The following is a 21,657-nucleotide window of genomic DNA, read 5'->3' as shown; positions in this document are numbered from 1 at the left end:
TTTTTTTTTTTTTTTTTAAGACAAGGGCATAGTGAAGGAGGATGAAAACTTCCCATAAATTAAGAGCATCATCATCTTTCTCTACATAAACCTAAAGTCACTTTAATTGGAGCAACCTTGTTTAAGCTTTAAGTAGCCTGATTGTGTGTTTGACACAAGGAAACAGTGTGTTTTAGTGTTTTGCAACTGTGTACATTCAGATTACCTGCTTGGTTGTTGGGTTTTCCTCTGCCCTTTGGAGTAGAAGGCAACAGCAACTCGAGGCTCTGGGTGGGCGTAGAGGGCGTCAGTGCTTTCTGGTTCTTGTCCAACAGGGGCTTCACATCCTCTTGGAGGACCCCAGCAGTTGCCAAGGGGGAACCCTCCTTCTTCTCTGCCAGAAGGTTTCCCGCTGCCCTAGCTGCCACCTCTTTGAGCAAGGCAGCAGAGGAGGTCATTGACACAAGTGAGAGAAAGGAACTCGCTGAGGCTTGGTGGTCCGTAGCAGCACTGGCCGTTGACGAGGCTTGGCTCCGCTCGCTGACTTTCTTGGAAAGAGCAGCGAGGGTGGAGCTAGCCGACTGTGGGCTAAATGGAGAGTTGAAGGCATCAAAGCGCACCACGTCATCTCCTCGACCACCCCCTCCCAGGGTGGGCACTGCAGATGAGGCTGAAGTGGAGGAGGAGGAAGATGTTGTTGAGGAGGAAGCCACGGCATTCTTGTCTTGAAGTACAGCATTTGCTGCTGCTTTTAGCTTCTGGATTGCAGAGTCCGGGGACAGGCTGGAGCCGCAGGGCGTAGAGCAGCTGGCCGGTGGCCACTTATCTGCAACACCTGCCCATACAAAGCCACTGCCATTGCTAGGGGTGACAGAGTTAAAGGGGTCAAGGGGTTCTTGCTTTATGTTGGTGACTGAGGGTGCCAAGGAGGCGGGTGAGGCCGAGCCGCTGTTGTTGTTGTTATTGGCCAGTTTTCGGGCAAGAGCACTTAACTGCTGGGCATGGTGGGAAGACGGGGAGAGGGTCAAAGGTGGTGCAAGTGCTATCGGAGGAGACTCTCCCCCAGCACCTCCCCTGGATGACCGGCTCAGGAGCTCCCCAGTGTCAAGATTCAGCGACCCAGCCTCTAGGAGGCGCCGTAGGTTGCTGCTGAGGGGTTTTCCCAGGGCTCGAGATGCTGCCTCGCCATACAGTGATGATACAACAGAGGAGAGTGTGTCCTGGGGCGAGAATGCACCTCCATCCAGTCCAAGAAGTTCCAAAGAGGCACGATGGATGGGTGTAGAGCAACCCAGTGAGCTCTCACCTCCACAGGTGTCATGATCCCCGGACCCAGCGCTGACGCCAGGTTGCTCATCGGGAGAGGAGCCCCTGGGAAGGAGGAGCTCATCCTGGGTGTCTCCGTAAGACGACGACTCTGAGCGTGTGTCAGAGGCATTCCCAAACCAGCCTTCCTCCTCCACAGCACCGCCATCAGGCCCTCCTTCCTCGTTGCTGTCCACATCTGGAAGAAGAGAGAAAACCAAAGAGTTTAGCCAGCGGCAAAAGAAACACGAGCTGTGCAAGTATTGTGACAAAGCTATCACCATGTTTTAATGAACAGTTAGCCAGATAAACACTTTGAAAATTACAACTTACTGTGTATATATTTATGATTTGGGAGTATAGTCTTCAACATCCAAAACACAAACCTGCACAAATCAGTCAAATGGCCTTTCAAAGCTGCAAAACTACACTTCAGCTCTCAGCAAGGAGGCCACTAAAATGATTTCCAGGGTGAATTCTACATCTTTCTTATATAAGAACAGCTTTCCACAAGGCGCATCCATGATGTTTGAGTAATTTAGATTTTTCTGTCCTTTTTTTAACCATATTTTTCCCACCCTTGGTCTGGAAGAGCCTAGTAAAGGGGTTACCATGACAACGGGTCCTTCTGGGAGGCTAGACAGCAAAGATTAGGGTAATGGAGGTTACAGAACTAGATTAATATTCATGAGCCTGCAGATACCACCAGGGAGCCAATAAGGATAGGGTTAAGGTCACCAAGGGTCATTAATATACACTTCATGTATCAATATTCATAAGCAAAACATTACAGCTTGCCAGACAAGGGCGAACAAAGAAAAGTGAATATTCCTGATACATATTAACAAACCTCCATAAGAATATGTCAAAAGCGCTAAGTCTGGGTGAAATAAAATGTCAAAACTGACATTTCCTCTTTGGGTTACTGTACACAACCTCACAAGACATCTGATACAAAGAAACTGGCTGAGAATTAGGAAAAAAAAAAACTCAGCACTCATACAGTTACAAGATCATGAGACAATGAAAGTATGATCTAAAATGCCTCACACACCAACATACATATATCCAATCACGCCAAGGCTGTCTTCACCCTCATGACCCTCACAGAGGCCTGGTGGGTCTGCTCTTTGTTTACAGGCACAGGCAAAATCGTTGCCAGGCAACCCAGCCCAGCAACCTGTTGGGCTCATTAGAGTTGGCTGACATCTGGCCAGTGTGGCCCACTATGGTCCACAAAGGTGACCACAATCACAGCCCACTATGACCGCTACTCTCATCCTGCAACAGATATCAAACAGGACTTGCATCACACATCCAGACAGCCACACTTGTCCCTCACATATTACAGTAACACGCTACTAAACACTGACAGGGAAGGATGTCAATAACCAACACAAGTTATAATATTAAACCTTCCAAACTGTCTATAAACCCATGTCTAGTAGACCTCACCTTAATGGACAATGCAAGATGTACTGCAAGAGACTGGTGAGCATACACAGCATGCATGACCTTTCTAATTTCTTAAGACTGTTATTAAGGTGAAGCAAAACACCAAAATGGATTGATTGTGAACCCAATTTACCATGCTCCTTGAAGCCATTTTACCACCTGAGTAGGGTTAACAGGAATAAAGAGAGGGAGAGGGAGAAAAAGCCAGTGAGTCATGCAGGGCAGGGCTTGACCCATTTCCATGTGACATGCGAAAAGCAGCAAGAGCCACTAATGGCTGTAATGTGGTTAGAGGGAAATCGCTAGATTGCTGACCCAAGGTCTCAGCTTTGAGCCTGAACTCTCTTGCTTCCAAGGTTCACTGTTAAACCTCAGGGTTAGGTGCAGCTGAACACAACACTGCGCCACTAGGCTTCTGAGTGCTCCAGTGTACTGATGCACTCCACTACCGTGGCTTTGTGTGTCACAGGCGAGCCACCCCTGTGGGCAGAATGACATTTCCCAAGGTCATGGTCTCTAGCCCAAGCTCTAAGGGGGCTTCGTCTGAGTTCTGCACTCGCGACTGCTGCTGTATGCCCACCACACGCATGGGGACAGACATATGCGCGTGCATACACACGACAAATACACAGCCAACAATGTGATTTAATGCTGAAGTCCTCCCCCACTGCTGCATTTTTTTTTCTGACACACATTCAACTGCTTTGCCTCTGGAACGGTGGCTGGCTTGGTAACTGCAACCCCCCCCCCCCCAGTGATGGAGATACAGAGATACGGGCCGAGGCGGCAAGCGTCTGCCACTGAAAGGGAACCATTTAGCGGTGTAATGGCGGGGATGACTTGCATGTTGAGACAAACAGCTGCGGGGTGCTCAGCAGTCTGGATCTGTTATCGCTCACACACGGATGATTCACTGGTGCAGCGGTGGGGGGATTTTCTCTCCGGGCCACAGAGATGTATAGCGCCACCACATTATAGACAAAGAGAGAACTGTGACAAGTCACAGTGCGTTCTGAGGCTACGTAAAGGAGAGGCCAAAAGGCTTGAAGACCGGCCAGAATAAACAGTCTTGAGCTTGACCAGAGATACGCGCGGAGCAAATACAAATATGTTGATGTAGCACCTCTGTAACTCGCACTGTTTGGAGTTCTGTTGTGTTAACCTGTCACAAAAAAGAAACAAGAAGCTCACAGCCTGCAACTACAGCTAAAAACAGTTGGACATTTCAGGTAGAGGAGTTATTCATTGTTTCACCACGCAGTGCCGTCTGCAATCTCCATTTGTAAACTTGGCAGGATTATTTTGGCTATGGCTTTTCTAGGTCAGAGGGTGTGCAGGTATGTGAGTGTGCACGCACAAACATACAAATTCAGTGCAGGAGTCAGTCCCATTTCAGCTAACCTTGTCACACAGAATGATCCCTAATAAAGGGAAGAGTGTGAGTTCGAGAAGGGAGAGAAGAGCAAGGGACTGGAGTAAAGGTAGGTCAAGAGGTCCCCCACCACATGACTTGTGTGAGGCCGCCGACTAACATGTTCCCTCTCTTTCTCACACACACACCAACATGTACACATTTACACAAAGCTACTCTGTTGCTTAGCCAGGCATGAAAATTGGCCTCACTGACCCCAGGCCTGAACAGGGTAGGGGGAGAGGAGACGGGAAGACGAAGGAGGGCAGGGACAGATACAGAGATGGTTAAGGGAGGGGTTGATTTGGCTGGGCCGGCAAGAAGAGGAGGCCATTAGCCGATTAAGGTTGGACGGGGGTGCATCAATAGTGCGCCGATGTCAAAAGGAGAGTCATGCCCATGAGCTAATATAAGAATGAGAGAGAGAGAGAGAACAAGAGACAGAGGGGAAGGTAGCACAGGTCAGGGAATCGCTAAAATCGCAAAGATTACTGACCGCAAAGCCCTACAAAGAGAAGTAAAATGAAAGACTGCCACAACACACTGAGACTAAAGCCATCACATTTACATCACCAAAATGATTAGCTTCTCTTTCCGGCTAAGGCTGGGAGGGTGATAGTGTTGTGTGTGTGTGTGCATGTGTGTTTGGGGGTGGGTTAAGGAGGAAGGGCAGGGGGTGAGGACATAGGAAGGAAGGCGGTGAGTATGGATGGAGTGAAGAAGGAGCCGCTCTGGTAATTAAGTGTCCGGCTGGGCCCTGGCGGGGGTTGCCACGGCCGCGGGCTATGCTAATGAGCACGCCCGGCGGACAGGGCTGCCTTATTAGCACTGGCTGGACAATATGGTGGGAGAGATGCACTACTGGCGGGCTCACATCTCCGCAAATGACTAACAGTCCTCCCAAGGAGGAAGGTAATTCCATTAATTGGGACACACTGGATCAAGATCGCCTCCCTTTCCTTTTCCCATAATCTCTCACTTGCTTGATCTCTTTCACACCCACATGCTCTCTTTTTCTTCTAATACTTATCTCAGTTCAGCCCATTCCCTGTCTCACATCTCCGCAGTTGGCAAATATTAGGGTGCAAACGCCGTCCGCATTGAGTCCTTAGTTTGATTCCTTTACTGCATGTCATTCCTCTCTTTTCCCACATTTTCTTGTCTGTCCTGTCTGTATGCTCTGATAAAAGAGGAAAATGCCCCCCCCCCCCCCCAAAAAAAAAAAAAATCCTCTTTAAAAACATATATTCAAAATAAATCAAGAAATAAAACACAGCTGCTCTAAATAAGTCCAACTGGATGCGTGGGTGCCAGCAGAGCGACCCCCCTCTCTGTGAAATTATGTGCCATCAATCTGTTAAATGCTGTTGTTCCTTCACAGGAGCAACGTGATCACCGCTCCAGAGTTTGTTCATCATGTTATTTCCATTAGGAAGTTGATGAAACATGACAACCAACAAGGGAATGCGAAATGTCATTCAGCACAGGAGGCAACTTATTTACCTTCGATGAACTTGGTGACGGTGAGATGGCCTGTCACTGAAGTTGGAGAGCATTACCACAAAATTAACACATTTAAATGAAGTGCCATTAGATAAGCTGTGCTCTTAATAGCAGTAATCACATACATAGAGTATCCAGTATAGTGCATGAAGTCTGTTATATATACAGTGGTATATATATGGTGCTAGTCAAGGGCTTTAATTTCCTCTATTTTTCTTCTGTGCAAGAGTAACCTAAACCATTAAAACATTCCTCTGGCTATTAATTATGTTGACACAATGTCGTGACCCTGGGGGAAAAAATCCTCCCACGTATTGATCAAGGTTCATGTTAGACATTCAAATATTCAGTTCAAACATTAGGAAAACTGAGAATCAGCTCTTCCCTTTCGACTGCAACTATCTCTGGTATCCCGTCCAACTGTTAGTCTGTGACAAAGACATAAAGAGACCATCTTTTAGTTGGAATCTGAGGTGAGACGATACTCTCAGTGAGGATCAGGGTTCAGGCAGCAGGGCTATATATAATGGTGGTTGAGTCGTATTGAAATGTAGTGCAAATTACCATCTGTGTATTTTCGGCCTTGGCCTCCGTGGTTTGTGGGTACATTGGGCGGCATGCCAGAGGTGAAACAGGAAGGAGAAGTGTTCTTGGAAGAGAATGAGACGACTGAGAGCCCGGGACCTCTGAAATTCCTCAATGCAGATGAAGTGCACTTTACCCCCTGGTTTATTTTTCCCGTCCATTTTTAGCATCTCGTGTTAAAAAAAAAAAAAAAATACTTGCTCATAACCTTAGATGTGTCATCAAAGCTGTGGGCCTATGGGCTTGAGGGAGAGAGGTAGTCTATCTATTGCATCCTTGCAACAACTGAAACATTACAAAGTTTATCATTACAAGGAGATAAATATTAAATGTCATTCGTCACTTTTTAGTCCTACACATGTCAAAAACACTGAGTCAGTATACCACCGACAGGCTTTGCACAGATTATGTCATGTTGTCCATGCGGCAATATTTGTATCCCTAGAATATAGTACGCCGTGCACCTGTATTGTTTGGCAGTATATGACAGCTGAACATGGGAGTCATAAATTACTGCATTTAAAAGGAGTGTAAAACGGTTTTCCCAAAAAGAACACATTACGTTTGGATTCATTTGTTGCCAAGTAGCACAGTATACAAATTTAGTATAACTGCATTGAGCTGTTGGGTAATGTGGTACCTGCAGGTGTAATTAACTCAGTTGAGCAAATAATCACCCAAAGACAGAAAATATATATATATTACAATGTTAGATTTTACTTAAGACCAGTCTCTGTCAGTGAACACAGAAATCGCCGCACTAAATGATCAGGGTTATTGTACTAGCAATAATCTACAGACAGGCTTGAAAACAAACTGCATTACCCAGCTAATGACACTAATTGGTGAGTGAAAACAGTGCAGCGTTCGCACATTGTCACTGTCCCAAAAACAGCATCAGAAAATATGAAACATCTATTACACATGATACTGTCGAATCCAATTTCTGTCCACCAATCCCCCATTTCGTAAGGGACAAAGGGCAGTCACTTTCTAATCACTGTAACATACTATCAGAGACGTTCAAGGTCATGTTATTTCATTAAATATTTTTTTTCTTCCAGGGTATAAAAAGAAATGCACTGAAGAAGAAGATGGATGAAAAGTATGCTGGAGCACTGCATTCTTGTGCCATTGTGCCGACTAGATGCAAGTGAGATCAGAAATTAGTTTGTGAATGTGTTGCTGTTTTAAGGCCAAACTACATGAGCCCTCAAAACAGGACGTCAGAATATAAACACTGCTTGGGCACTATAAATCCTGAGCATGTAATGGCACATCATTATGTGAATGCTACTTTGAAATGCTGGGATATTGAAACGATTCCCTCATTCCCAGAGGCAGGCAGATGAGGATGGGACATAAACTGTTACGCAGAAAGCTATTAGATTTATACTCTGAACACAACTGAACCATATGGATTAAACGAGGAAATTAATTTAGTCCGCTATCCATCAATGTTCTGGGAAATTAATCCATTCCCTGATATGATTGTTCTGTGTTTCCTAAAACATTCGATTGTCCATTATATTGTTATGATATATATTAATGTATGCTAAGCATACTGGTATTGGATTGACATAAGCAATGTCCAGAATGTGTCCATCCTGTGAGAGACAGATATTAGAGGGGATCAGGCTTTTTAAATGTCTCGCCACCACTGTCTCATCCTCTCTGATGAATGCATGCATTGTGTTGCTGCACCTTATTAAAAGCTCTTACTATTATTGTCTGTTCCAGATCTCATCTTTCCAGATCCTGCTTTAGTTAAATGAGGTCTCTAAGACAACCTAATGGATGTTATATACCGCCACCTCTTCATGTGCAAGTGACAAAGGCAAACATGTAGACATCTATGAATGGAAAGGCTGGGACCTTGAATGAAGAAAATAAAGTAATATCTTGAAAAAAATTGCATACCCTAAGAACAATAACAATGGCACTTCAACATGATAATGTTCCCACTTGCAGTGTGTAGAAAACGTTTAAGTTCCTCCTGCCCGCAACAACACAGTAGTAGCTCTGCATCACCGCAGTAACCGGGTCTTTCTGTTCCCCAAAAATGATACACAAGTGATAATAAGCAAGTGTGCACGTACCAGTGGTCACAAAAACACATGCAACTCAGGTGCTGATGTTGAGGAAGCAAACGCAATTTGGTAACCTACCAATGAAGGGCTCAACTTCTGCCTGCTCCATTCATGTTACAGTGCTGCACTGCGTTAACATGCAATGCGCAAATGCACAAATATAGAGATTGTCTCATGTATTGAATTCAGTGACATTTTATCCTGTTTTTTTTTTTTCAGCTGAGTAGTCAGTTAGCCAGTTTGCCAACCGTGCAGGTGCTCTAGTGATATGCGCATAGTTTTTACATGGTTTTTGCTTCAGTGTGTAGTAACACGCTTGAAATCTTCTATCCAATTTTATGCAGGCTATTTCAGCTGTGAATGTTAAATGTGTTAATTGACAAGTTATCATTCCATAAAATATCTACGGAGGGCTACAGAAGGGAATTAAATACCAGATCAAACAAAGTACAGTGAGGTAGAATTCATATATCATATCTGCTCAGACGTTTAAAACAATGCCCACAACATACATACTGTATTGTCATATTGCACACCCCTTCATGGTTGCAATGATTTTTGACCGAAAAATATTACTTTCATTGAATCAACACAGGAAAGGGCACAAACACACAGAGCAGCTGACATATTGTACTCACGGCTGACTTTTCTGCTAGCAGTCCTGGCTATTGTGTGTATGTTTGTGTTAAGTGAAATCGCTGTTTCAAGTAACAGCCAGATTAAACCCATTAACATCACCGACAAAGCAATGATATGTAGCATCCCAAACGCAGTGCTATGTCCCTGACACGAGCAAAAGGTTCTCTAAAAGTGAATTGAAAGAACTTTCTGAAAGTTCAAGAACCTCCCAGGTTGGACTTCCAGAGTTGAATGTCATTGATTGGTACTTTGGTGTTTTTTCTGCAGTCTTGTAAAACGATACATCACAATTCTTGGAACCTTTAGTGTAAAAGCACCTTAAGCTACTAAAATACTTGCCAAGACTGAAAGGGAGTTTATTCTGACAGGATAAATAAAACACAACATGAAGCAGGGCGGGCCAGTGCCACATCAAGAGTTAACTGGCTAGTTAAAAAATGAGAAATTAAACCAGCACACTGGTACTTCCAAGATTCTAGTTTGAACAATAAACAGGCTTTGGTCAACTTCTTAGGAGCTCTGGGCTCTTGGATGATTTCTACTGTCAAACTTTGGACTACAATTTCTGTTTTGTTATGAATGGCATGTTAACTGCTTGCCGTTTTGGAAATGGTGAGTCATGCTTTTTTGTTTATGGAATCTGCTTTACAATAGCTTGTAAATAATCCAAGCAGATATTTAAAAATATCATCTCGCGTGTACACAAGTACTCTCAACCTTTAAAAGCAATTCTACATAAAGCTTGTTAATGTCCAGCAAATCACACACCACGGCCTCTTCAAACACACATAACTTTATGGCTGCTTGCACATCTGGACCTCGCTGTACCATAACAACAACCTCCTGTCCGGACGAATGCTGTAAAATACTGACTGTAGCAGCAACTACGGATAGACAGTTTAGGCTCTCGCACAACAAAGGTCTTTAAAGGAAACAAATAGGGGCGGTTCCACATTAAGTGCCATTAATCTGTAACATGCCCGACTACGACGGTCCACCTCCCATCTCTCCCTCTCCATCACATTATCACTCTGTACCAGAGTACACTTACTTCTTCATCCACACCACATTTGTAAATTCCGTAAAAATGTGCAACTGCTAACTTTACACTGGAAGACAACTTCCCGTTCCTGCTGCTCTTGTTTTGGGTGCACAGACAAGGACACTTATCACATTCTCACCTGACTTTAAACCTCATCTGTCATGCAAGGAATTGGATAGTAGTGTTTGAATCTGCTCACGTACACATATTTCTGAGACAGGCGGTGCAGAGAACTGCTTTTTATTTTTGAAAAAGTGACAGCGAGTCTGTAATGTGGATGTTACAGCCTCGGAAAAACGACACTTCCTGATTTCAATACAGCTTGCTTCTTACATCATACACGTACTTTACCCGCATACAGCGCATCTGGATATGCGTCTGCCTCTTCCAAACAGACCCCGGTGTGGATCATCGTACCGCTCCCGGTACTCAAAGTTCACACTTACCAAACGATTATGTCACCAATTGTAACAATAACTAAAGAAAAAATACTCAAAGCTACAGTGACAAAGTATGAATCAGTATAATCAAAACTAGACAGCGTTTCAAAACTGGTAACGTGCCATTTAAAACAATAAGAAGTACTGGAAGCCAAAGCTAAAATGTACTATGCACAGCCTGCACATGTTTTGTTGTACAGTCACTGAACATAATTTACTGGTTTCTTGGTAAGTGTGTGTTCCTATCATAATTTATATTTAGAAAACATTTGGGCAACAGGTTTTGACCCAAGGAAAAGAAGGAGATGAACCTAAAATAGATGAGCAGGTTGGGGTCTTTAACAGCAAGGTGTTTAAAAAAAAAAAAAAAAAAAAGCAGTTCAGGGCAATCAAAAGGATGCTGTTGTCAGTTAAGAATGAGTGACCTTATTGATATGATATGAATATATTAAAATTATATTATTGACATTTTAACCATTTTGCATTATGCGGAGTATTGCAATTTACAACCTTCGTCAGCATCCGTTTGATGTAAAAAAGTTTTCAATCTGTTCGTCTCACTTTAATCATTTATACTGCAGCTGACCAACACCGTCATTCAAACCTGCCATAAATATTGCACTAACCTGACAAAATTATTTATTTATATAATAAAATACCAATACATAGCATCTGTGTATCACCACAATGTTGCCACAAAATATTGCACCACAATGCTGTATTGATTTTTTTTTCTCCATCCTTACCAAGAGCATGATAACTGAAAAGTAATACCCGATACTTGAGAATTTACACCATAAATTAAGGATATAATTCAACTGTTCTCAAAGTAAATTGGAAAAATCATTCATAGGCTTGTTGATAAATGGGGCCAGTGTCGTGTGGAGAAGCTATCCTTCAAAGACCAACCTGTAGATTGGAAGAGGAAGTGCTGCTCTTATTCATTAAAACTTCTGTCATTCTATTGCAGAATAAGCACATGTGGGTGGTATCCATCTTTGGGAAAGTGAATATATGCAAAGACATGCAGCACAGTTTAAAAGACCACATATTGCGGGGGAAACCTTCACATGTCCATGTGTGAAAACTCAAAGATGTTATGCCACTGACATATTTGCGCTCATAACAGCGCACATCTTTTAGAATGATCATTCCTACAAACACCAGTGCTAACTTGCTTACCATGCACTCGTAAGAACTACATTTTGAGTGACATAACCGGGATCATTTTTGCCGTGCTGCATTGGTCGTTAAACAGGATTTAACATGTATCCAGTACTTTCTACAGACTGGCATGGCAATAAATACAGAAGACAGCAAAATCTTTACGAGTTCGATAAAGCTACTATGGAGAAATAACAGTGATGGGGGTTTTTTTCCAGTAGGTTTTTACTTAATTTCTCTCTTCTAAAATACTGCATTTATTTACAGCAGGCAAAATACAGTGCAAGATTGTCATTTCATGTGGTTTTAAACCAACTCAATATAAGCCACTTGACAAACTAGTAAGATGCTACAAATTTCCCCCCGGGTTGACGAAGTAACCTCATTCAACCAAGACGTGGATGTGGCTCTAACTTCCTCAAGAGGACCGGGTACATTCTTTAGAACGAGTGCGAAAAGAGCAGGCCATCACCCTGCTGCGTAGTTTTCTGGCATACTGAAGCTCCTCACAGAGGTGATTGTGTGTCTGTGGAAGAGAAGTGAGAGAGAGTAGGAGGGTGGAAGGTGGGAGTGTGTACAGCGTCCATGTATTGTTTGTAAATCACCCTACTGGCAAAAGGGACACTTGGCTCTATAGCAGCCAGTCCACCCAGGGATACAAAGCAGGGTCCGGTGGGAGGTGGGGGTAGAGTGAGAGGTAATTCTATATGTGCATGTATGTGTGCAAGAGGACAGCGTGTTAGAGCGATGGAAGCAGCGTCTATTAGAGACACTTGGAAAGGACGGAAAGAGAGAACGAGCAGAGGAGCAGTGAGGGCGAAAGAGGGAGGGAATCTTGAGAATGTGGGGGGTGTTTTTTTTTTTTTTTTTTTTTTTTTTTTTAATGGTGGTATTGGTTTGACGGCTGTTTGGCAGAGGAGCCCAAGGCAGTGCCTGCTTGGATTTTAGCCTGTCACTTAGGACAGGGACACTAATCAGGATTGGTCCCAGTCTCTACCCCAGGAAAAGGGGGAGCACTTTCAGGCCATTATTTAAAAAAAAAAAGAAAAAAAAAAAAGGGGGGTGGGGGGAGCCCAAGAAAGGGAGAAGAATTGCTGTGGCACAGCAGGAAATGCTAACCGCTAACCTCATTTACATGCAGGTCCAGGGAGAATGGGGGGAGAGCTTATTCCGTTTCCAATCTCCATGTTAAATGTTGGCCAGGGCAGCTGATGGGAATGAGAGGCATTGTTCGCCCCATGCTGCTCTTCCACTCTCCGTTACCCCAATACCTGCCTCGCTTTCTTTATGGGATAAAAAGAGACGTTGCCTCAATAATTTCAGTCTGAACCTGAAATCTATACGGAGCTGACAAGCTATGTATGCAGCTGTTTACTTTGTGCAGACCGTGTGCTGCAACCAACCCTCATAGGTCTCTCTCTTCTGTCATAACCAGGTTGTGACCTGAGGCTGCCGCATTCAAAGCCATCCTTCACCCACTGAGTCTGTTCTGTGGCATAATGATTGCTATGACAACCATCACTTAAAGCCACGGGTAGGTGGAGGAGAGATGTCAGCTTCTCGTCTACTCCTCTGATGATCTCATTTCTGGCTGGCAGGTACAACAAGGTCAAACCACTGAAACTGGAAAAGTGGCTGCTTGCTACATGCAAATGAAAGAACCGAGTTTCCAAACAATTACACTGCCCTGTCCAAAATCGACATGGGGCTGAGCTGTGAGAAGCACAAGGTGGGGGATGAAAAAAAAAAAAAAAAAAATCAGGGGAGTCAGGGAGAATGAGATGTAGAGGGAGGGATGACTGTCTTTGGCCAGCTACGAGCACAAAGTCTGGCTGTGCGTGCCAAATGAGGTTTTTAAACGGTTTTTCTGGGAGGATTTGTGCTAATCTAGAAAACCTTCTGGAGGAAGTGCAAATACATCTGCCGCTGACCACTCCCCTGTAGAGTACGAAGGATTAATGACATGGCTATCTGAACCAACATGGCCCCTATTCAAAACGCTCGTGGGGTGTGGGAACATACGGGCAATTACGGGCTGAGCCATCTGATTCACTTCTTCCTACGTCCATTCACTCATTACCTTACCCTGCTAATTTGCTCAGCTTCATTTGTTTCTACTTATGGTTTTGGTTCTTACAGATAATATAAGCCACGGGGCTCTTCACTCAGAAATGTCCGGTGATTAGCTAATCTCATTAACATCACAAGGGCATAATCAAGTGGTCAAGTGCCCTTGGTAAACAATGAAAGGACAAGACCCGGGTCACATCTTTCTTTTCATGCAGCAGGAGACGCAACAACTAAAGTGTGCAAATGGGAAGACCTTCTCCACAACACTGAATTAGTCAAGATGCTCACCTACATTTTGTGGCATCATAAATAACCCCACATGGCTTTCTCAGAGATGACATCACATCAATGATTTTAACTTCTCAGGATTTTTGTCCCGCAGCCAAACACTTCCACTCTCCTTTTAGAGGTGATATATTGTTTCCCTGGAGGGCTGTCAGTGCCTTATGGTCCTACTATCCTGTGTCGGTAACAGCCCCCTCCTCCGTCTCTGTACTTTTAATCTTCCTATAAAACCGATCCTACGTCTCAAAAAAAGCTGCAGACGCACAGCTGTTAGTCCAGCTAGTTGAAGACATTAGCCCGCGCCTTGTTCTTGACTGGCCAAATGTGCAGAGTGGAAACACTTCCACACTGAGGGGAGAGAGGGGTTAGCCTGGCTAGTGCACTCGAGGCTAACTAAAGCCAGGCCGCGCTTAAAGAGAAAATGTGTGTGCATGTGTGTGTAAGAGGCCTCCTGCCCTCCTCTACCCACACAGGAAGTGAGGTCATCTCATAGCGCTGTGCAGAGTATATTCAGCCAGGGCGACAAAGATCAACATGTTGACCAGCCTCCTAGAAAATATACATACGCTGACGACCTACATTTAAATACCATGTTTCAAAAAGCAGCTTAATGGATGATCAATTTGTAATATGATAAAGCAGTAAGTTTGCAGGGACAGTAAAAAAAAAAAAAGCAATAACCAAAGTGGAATCGGTTGCCAAAAAATTAAAATCAGATGCCACTTTGTGCCAAATAATTTCCCAGTTTCATGCGCTAGTTAATAATGTACCACATGCTCAAATATATCTTCACAGCCCACAGGGGACGGCCTTCTTTTAAGACAATTGAGCAAGTTCTTTATTTCTCAACAATGTAATTTTAGTGTCTTTCTAGGAATGAAACGTGAGGCAGAGTCAAACAATAAATCACATCCCTGTTTAGAGCGGGCGTCTGGCACGACTGGCCGGCTTCAGCTCCCCAGACCACCACCTCCTCCACTGCCGCCTCCTCCTCCTCTCCTCTCATGCTCTCCATCCCTCATGCCTGTTAAAGGCTTGTCCTGCAGGGCCTGGATGCACTTGTGTGGTACAACAACAGAGAAACCGCCCAAAGCTCTTAACAGCTCTTCCTCTCCACTTCCTCCCTCCCTCCATCTCCTCTGCTGCTGCCACCACCACCACCACCACCACCACCAGCTCCTCTCTCCCTCTCCACTCTGCTCTGTCTTTCCCAGCTGCACCGGCGAGCTGTTCCGTATGAACTGCTGCCAGCTGAAAGCCTGCTACTCCTGTGAGATTGCTATTACTCAGTGCAAGCAGGGCTCTGCGTAGCCAAAGGGCTGCTCTCCGAGCTGTAGATCTCCATGTTGTGACTTGTCAACACGGGAAAAATCGTTACCAAGGCTGAGGCACTTCCATTCCACACAGAGGGGGTTCTGATTGTGACCAGGCAGGTACTGTACTGGAGGTATTAGGATGACTACTGATTGTGTGCTGCAGAGGATCCTCTGCTCAGAGAAGGCACTATTAGATAACAGACATCAGAAGAAAAAAAAAATACATTTCCAAGTTGACCATCTCAGTGTAAGATGTCTTTTTTTTTATGATGTTTCAATTTGAACTAAACTTTGGTATAGAGTACCAGAATATATATTTTTAAGTTGCCAGCAGACAACTAATACATCACAAACTGGAAAGAGTATTGTATTTTAATGTTTGTTTACCATCACTGGTAAATGCGGCACACTTTTTGCTACTTGGTGTGACAATACCTCAGCTAGAAATATATTCAATCCTTTCTTATTCATTAAACAACCTTTCGACTTCTTGGAGCTGTACAACTAGCCTCTTACACGCACATATAGAGCAAACACTTTATCAGCTCTTCTGCTGAAACGGCATTTGTGTTGCTAAATGATTAAATACACTCAGGTCTCCTTCAAGTGACCTCAAAAGTGTTTTGATTGAAAAAAAAAAAGCTGAATTTATGCAAACTTCTGAGTTTCATATCAATCAAATTTTACAGGTCAAGGTGCATACTTTGCATATATTCAGTACAGATGAAAAACAAAGATGAGCTTTAATTCTTTCTTAGTTTAGAGAACTTTTTTTTTATTTAAAAAATGATTTCATAATTTTTTTTAAAGTGAATACAGTGACCCCTATTCTAACACTAAATACTGTAATAAGTAATTAGTAATACTCTAATTGCTAAAAGACTTGCATTATGGTCAGTAGCTTCTCTGAAAAATGAAATATGTTTGTGTTTCTACAACTCAATTACCATGTGCGTAGCATATTATGAATGCATAGCAGGATCTTTGGTTATATGCTTGGATCCTGCATACCGTCCTATAGTCACACTCCTATGGCATGTGGTATTGTTATGGCCCTTCTCAATGTGCAGACTGGACACCACGGAGACAGAGACTTACATCCCAGTCATTCCTCAACAGGCATACTCGAGTCATGCCACAAGAAATTACATGTTTGATGCAACTATATGTGCATACATAGCGTACTCTCACTTGTGTAAGTTATGAACCTCCATCCACACACACAGGTTGTGTCTGACTCACGACTTGTCGCCCCGGGATACTAGATCTAACAAGGAATCCAGTCCTGAGCAGGAGATCTAAATAACAGAAGAGATTCTTCCAGCTCTGGCTCCTCATTTGCTTTCATCATAATGTTAGATATTAGACAGATGTGCTACATTGTCAAGCATGTCATAGTTGTTTAGGGTAACAGCTATTCCTTGACTAAATAAATGCAGTCTTCCAAGACACAGACTGCATTTGTTCAGTTCACATGTCAAACTGTGGCACGTACCATAATCAGCCCTAAAACACAACCCCATGAAACACCATAGATATGGAGCCTCCGTTATTGCCTTAACTAATACAAGACTCTCGTAAAATCTGAAGCTGTGATTTGTGGAAAAAAAGTAACTATTTTTGAGCCCAGAGTAAGTACATATTAGACTTATGTAAGGAACAATAACATCTCTTGAAAGTGTCTTTGAATAAAATGCGAATTTCACAATTATGAAGCACGATGATACACGCAGCGTTCTGGCTTACAAACTTGGCAATGGCCTTGTGACGAAAAGTTTTCTGATTTGGATTGCTGGACAGATAGTGAGAATCTAAGTAGACATAACATAAACTGAGTAGAGTCTCGTCATTTGTGATTTGCTGCTGAAGAAGTCACTTGACCCCCTGCATAACAATATACAGTAGTTTTCTATAGAGCTGGTTGTACTCAGCAGGGATCAAATGATAAACTCAACAAAAACTTTAAAAAGTAGGCATGACATCCCAAACTTGCCATTATACAAAGTTCTGCATCAATTATCATTAATTTAACAATTTCAGGTATCAGTCTAGATCAATAAAGACACTTTAATTTGTTGTGTAAAATCTGCTATGATCAATTTAAATGAGGTTTCAAACAGCAATGTAAAAGTGGTTGGTTTAATATATATATATATATATATATATTTAACATTACTCTTGAGTAACATTCAGAACAAAATGGAATTTGTATTCTTAAGATTCATTACTATTTGAGTTTGAGTATAAACCCTGTTGTCCATGTGCCTCGCTAATCGTCTGAAGTAGCAAATAAGGTTAACATTTATGTATAAATATTGATCCTCACCCCGAGGCGTAGCTACTTCTTTGAAAACAAGCCCATTAAACCTTGCCCAACTAACTGTTAAGTCACATCGGTCTCTGAGTTTTCTGTTACCATCAAGTAAGACACAAAAAAAAGTCTCGTCTGTCTATTGAATATAAATGTTCACTGAAAGCAGGTTTCTATGCTCTCTAAGCTTCCACCACCTTCCCCCTGCCCTATAATTCATTTCTAAGTTAAAGGCTGTGTATCATTTTTCGCTTGAGCTCTACTCGCCCGACGCCACCAGTGCACCGAAGCCCCATCAGCTTGAGGGGGGACATGGCAGTGGCGGTGAGGTGGGGGACTCTTGGCAGAAATTCCCCACAATTTTTATGCCAAGAGCGAAATGGAAACCTCCTCTCATTTTCCTTTCCCCTTAATCCAATGTTTTCAAGCCCCAGCCCCACCAAGGTCATTATAATCATAGCAAGTGGAAGGTAGCCAGTGACCCGCCATTACGGTGAGGTACGGAGCCACCCATTCAGTCAGCTATTGGCTGACGAAGAGGAGCACAATTCTGTCTGGAAATTTTCAAAGTCTCTACGTTTTAAATAATAACCAGAGGAGAAGAGACCAGAATAACAGTGTTCCTGCTGATACACTTAAAAGTTTTGCTCTTTATGATATGGATGCCTGTGAAATGTTTGATCTAATTAAAACATATAACTTGTTATCTGTTCATTTTTTGGGCACAGAATATGACAAAGCAGTGCTTAATATTTACACCTATTCTGACTGATTCAACATGTCACATTTGAAATCACAGTCACGTAAAATGTTTCATTCTGTAATGATTTCAACAAACCCAGACTTTTAAGAGTGAGTAATAAGGCAGCAAATTTACACAAACAATAACACACTGCAAGGTCATAAAGAATGGCAGTTTTCATTGTGGCACCAAAGGTCATGTTTACTTGTCAGAGTGAAGGCGCCATACTGTACTGTGACCTCCATAGCCAGCTTATGTACCCACAGACACACACACAAACACAAGGGGTTGTGTGTTCACTTTCGTATGTGTGTGCCATGCACACACACTTAAAGAATAGTCCCCTCTCACAAGCTGTGCCACAGACAATAGGACAGTACACACTGGGCTACACAACCCATATATCTGGGTCTGTGCTAAGATAAAGCACCTCCAGCATTAAAGCCAGTGTATTAGCTTGCCCTTTTTCACCACAGATGAAGAGATTTGAAGCTCGATATTGTGCTTGTTGGCTGGCACACCACCAGGGTGTTGTTGGCTGAATAATGAAAACACACAGACTGACAGCAAATGCCATGAGGTGACACTTCCATTCTAGAAAGGGAAGATCCAAAACAAAGCGCAAAAAGCCTCTGACAAATTCGTACTTTTCTGTGACAGTTTGTTGACTGAGGAGGGAAACAACTCCTAAATCAAAAAAAGGCTCTCATTTAAACCCAGGAACACACCGGTGCAGCAGTGCTCCAGTACAGTGCCTGCACGGGGTACATGGTTTCAGATATGTGGGCGAACAGTATTTTTGTTGCAGACTAATTACGAAGCAGCTTAATTGAAAGGTTGACATGGGGTTACTTTGGTTTTATTGCTCAAAAGACTTTACGTGCGAGTGATCCAGACTATAGAGTATGTGACGATGTCAAGCCGGTTGTCATTACTAAACTGTGTGACCCTTCGAAACACCAGTTGTCTAAAACCAAGAAACTTCAGCAACCTTATGCATTTTCTCTGTCAGATCTTACATTATTTCCCATCTTTTTACACCACTTTTTTTGATACATTAACAATTATTTTAAATCATAATCAAACTAATTTTAACAAATATTTCTTTTGCATTTCAAGTAAACAAAACCTGCCACCAAATATTCCAATCCTTTTAAATGAGTGCTTGTTTTTTCCCAAAGTCTTGTTATTGAAAATTCAAGGGTACATTTGTATGTTTTAATGGATAATCAATTGCTATTACCAACCGAAGTGGGAGACTCAGTGCTGAAACATGTGTTTATGTCTGCACAAAACATACAATCTATTTAAATTTTTCAACATTTTGAGACTACTGACTCGCACCACAAATATATTCTACAACTGAAGATACATACATGTTCTTGTTAACAGGGCGACACGTTATAACATCCCACACAATGAGTCACTACGATTGACAAAAACTAGGGATGGGCTGATGGACGATCATCCATCTCCGCTGGCTGACAGTCATTGTGATGGGAGCCCGGCATCGTGATGCAGACATTGTCATATGCCAGTTTGATTGGCATCGCCCATCCCTAACCAAAACGACACACATTTTCTTATTAGTAGGAAAATGCATGAAATTGCATTCTTAAAGAGTGAGTTATAACTCAACTTGATGAATATGCCAAACAAAAAGGGTCGTTGTGGAAAATTTGCTTCGTCCCATGTGGGATTAATGTACCACTGTTTGCGTTTCATGATTTCAGAGTACAGAACATACACTTCATGAGACACAGACTTTGGTAGATGACGAGGAAAACACATTGAGCATAAGCGCCCTCAAAGAGGCCTTGATGCACAGTGATAGTAAAAAAAAAAAAAAAAAGGGTGTAATGGGTTATTTTCATTTATACATCCTGACCCTGCTCTGTGCACTCCATCCATGTGACTTACACACTCCCTATGCAACACATCAGTGGGGACTCACTGTCAGTCAGTCAGACACACACACACACACACACTCTCTCTCTCACTCACACACACACACACACTGCACCCACTGTCACCTGGTCTCCACCTCTATGCCTCCCAGCCAACCGCTGCTATTTTCCAAGTTCAAGCCTAGGTCAAACACCTGAGAAGTACATCAGTGAATATTCAGAGTAAAAAACTGTGATCACGGTTGGCTGTGCTGAGCAGCTGGCACGATCTGATATTTAAGAAATGTAAGAAGACAAGAGCCATAAGATAAATGCATCAACCCATGCTTGATTCAAACGTGAATCACTCAGTTATTAATTACACTTACATACTAATATGGCAATTTGAGCTGTTTTGCTTACGCGTGTATTCAGTATAAATGATTTAAAAAAAAAAATGTCACTCGGATAATTCCTTTAACAATCGTTGCCATTGCTCTGTAACATCTCAGCCATCCTCTAGCGGCCGAAGTGTGTTACTGCAGCTTTTCATTATCTGGACTGATAAAAGGCACAATACGAACATCCAAGATACGGCGGGTCAAATGTACAAAAGTAAACCAGCCTCCAATCAAAAATAAACTACACGGGAGTTACAATAGGTGTCTGCTGCGGCAAGAGCGACATTTGAGGCAACGCAGCGAGGCAGAGCTGCAGTTTCCTTTTTCTAACCGCGTTATTGATCGTAGTCTGTCTGCAATGAATGGCTGCGAAGGGAAGGGGGGGGAAAAACCCTGAACTTCAGGTGACCGACCATGGCTCTGACATAGCCTGCATGCAGACTGGGAGGGGTAGAAAAAAAAAAAAATACACTGGCTCGGGGTGGTGGTGGTGGTAGAGGGGGGGGGGGGACGGCGAGAAAGAAAAAAAAAAAAAAAAAAACCTCACCACACTTTTTAAAGTCGACGACAAACAAGCACGAACGAATTCGGTTCCGCGATTTGGATCAGCAAAACTATGAGGCGAAAGTTAGACGTGATTTGCCGAGGAAATGAAGTTTAGCGAGCGTTGCTAGATAGCGCTGTTGCTAACTAGGAACACCAGGGTACGGGGAGCCAGACTCTGGCTTGTCTGATCCGACTGACCCTTCATTTTATTGCGGCCAGACTCCCAGATCCTCCCCTTTCTACCCGAAAAGCGACCTAGCAGGGGCGAACACATTACCGAAAACGCTCGGCCGTTATATAGCGCACACACGCACACACGCACACACACACACACACACACACGACACATATGCCAACTGACCGCAACCTTTAGCGGAACCGGACCTTTATCGATTCTACTCTTATTAAAGCCACGTATCATTTATCAACTCACTTGCCGAGCTAACGTTACCCATCGCCAACAACATGGCTGCCTCGCTCGGACCTA

At 43.2% G+C, this 21,657-nt stretch overlaps 1 protein-coding gene across 1 annotated transcript in view; it reads right to left on the bottom strand.

Annotated features, from left to right (window-relative positions):
• znf827 (zinc finger protein 827) overlaps positions 1 to 21,657 on the bottom strand; it is a 292,140-nt gene that overhangs the window by 50,877 nt on the left and 219,606 nt on the right. The window contains 1 exon segment of the mRNA XM_069689268.1: positions 206 to 1,483. Coding sequence (XP_069545369.1) covers positions 206 to 1,483 — 1,278 coding nt within the window.

The sequence above is a fragment of the Brachyistius frenatus genome, unplaced genomic scaffold (assembly GCF_029030835.1).
Source record: "Brachyistius frenatus isolate BFR_SWC_R1_liver_20210118 unplaced genomic scaffold, ASM2903083v1 Contig_7, whole genome shotgun sequence".
Lineage (NCBI taxonomy): Eukaryota > Metazoa > Chordata > Actinopteri > Embiotocidae > Brachyistius > Brachyistius frenatus.
Note: the sequence above shows the minus strand (reverse complement) of the source record. Positions and strands in the feature narration are given on the sequence as shown.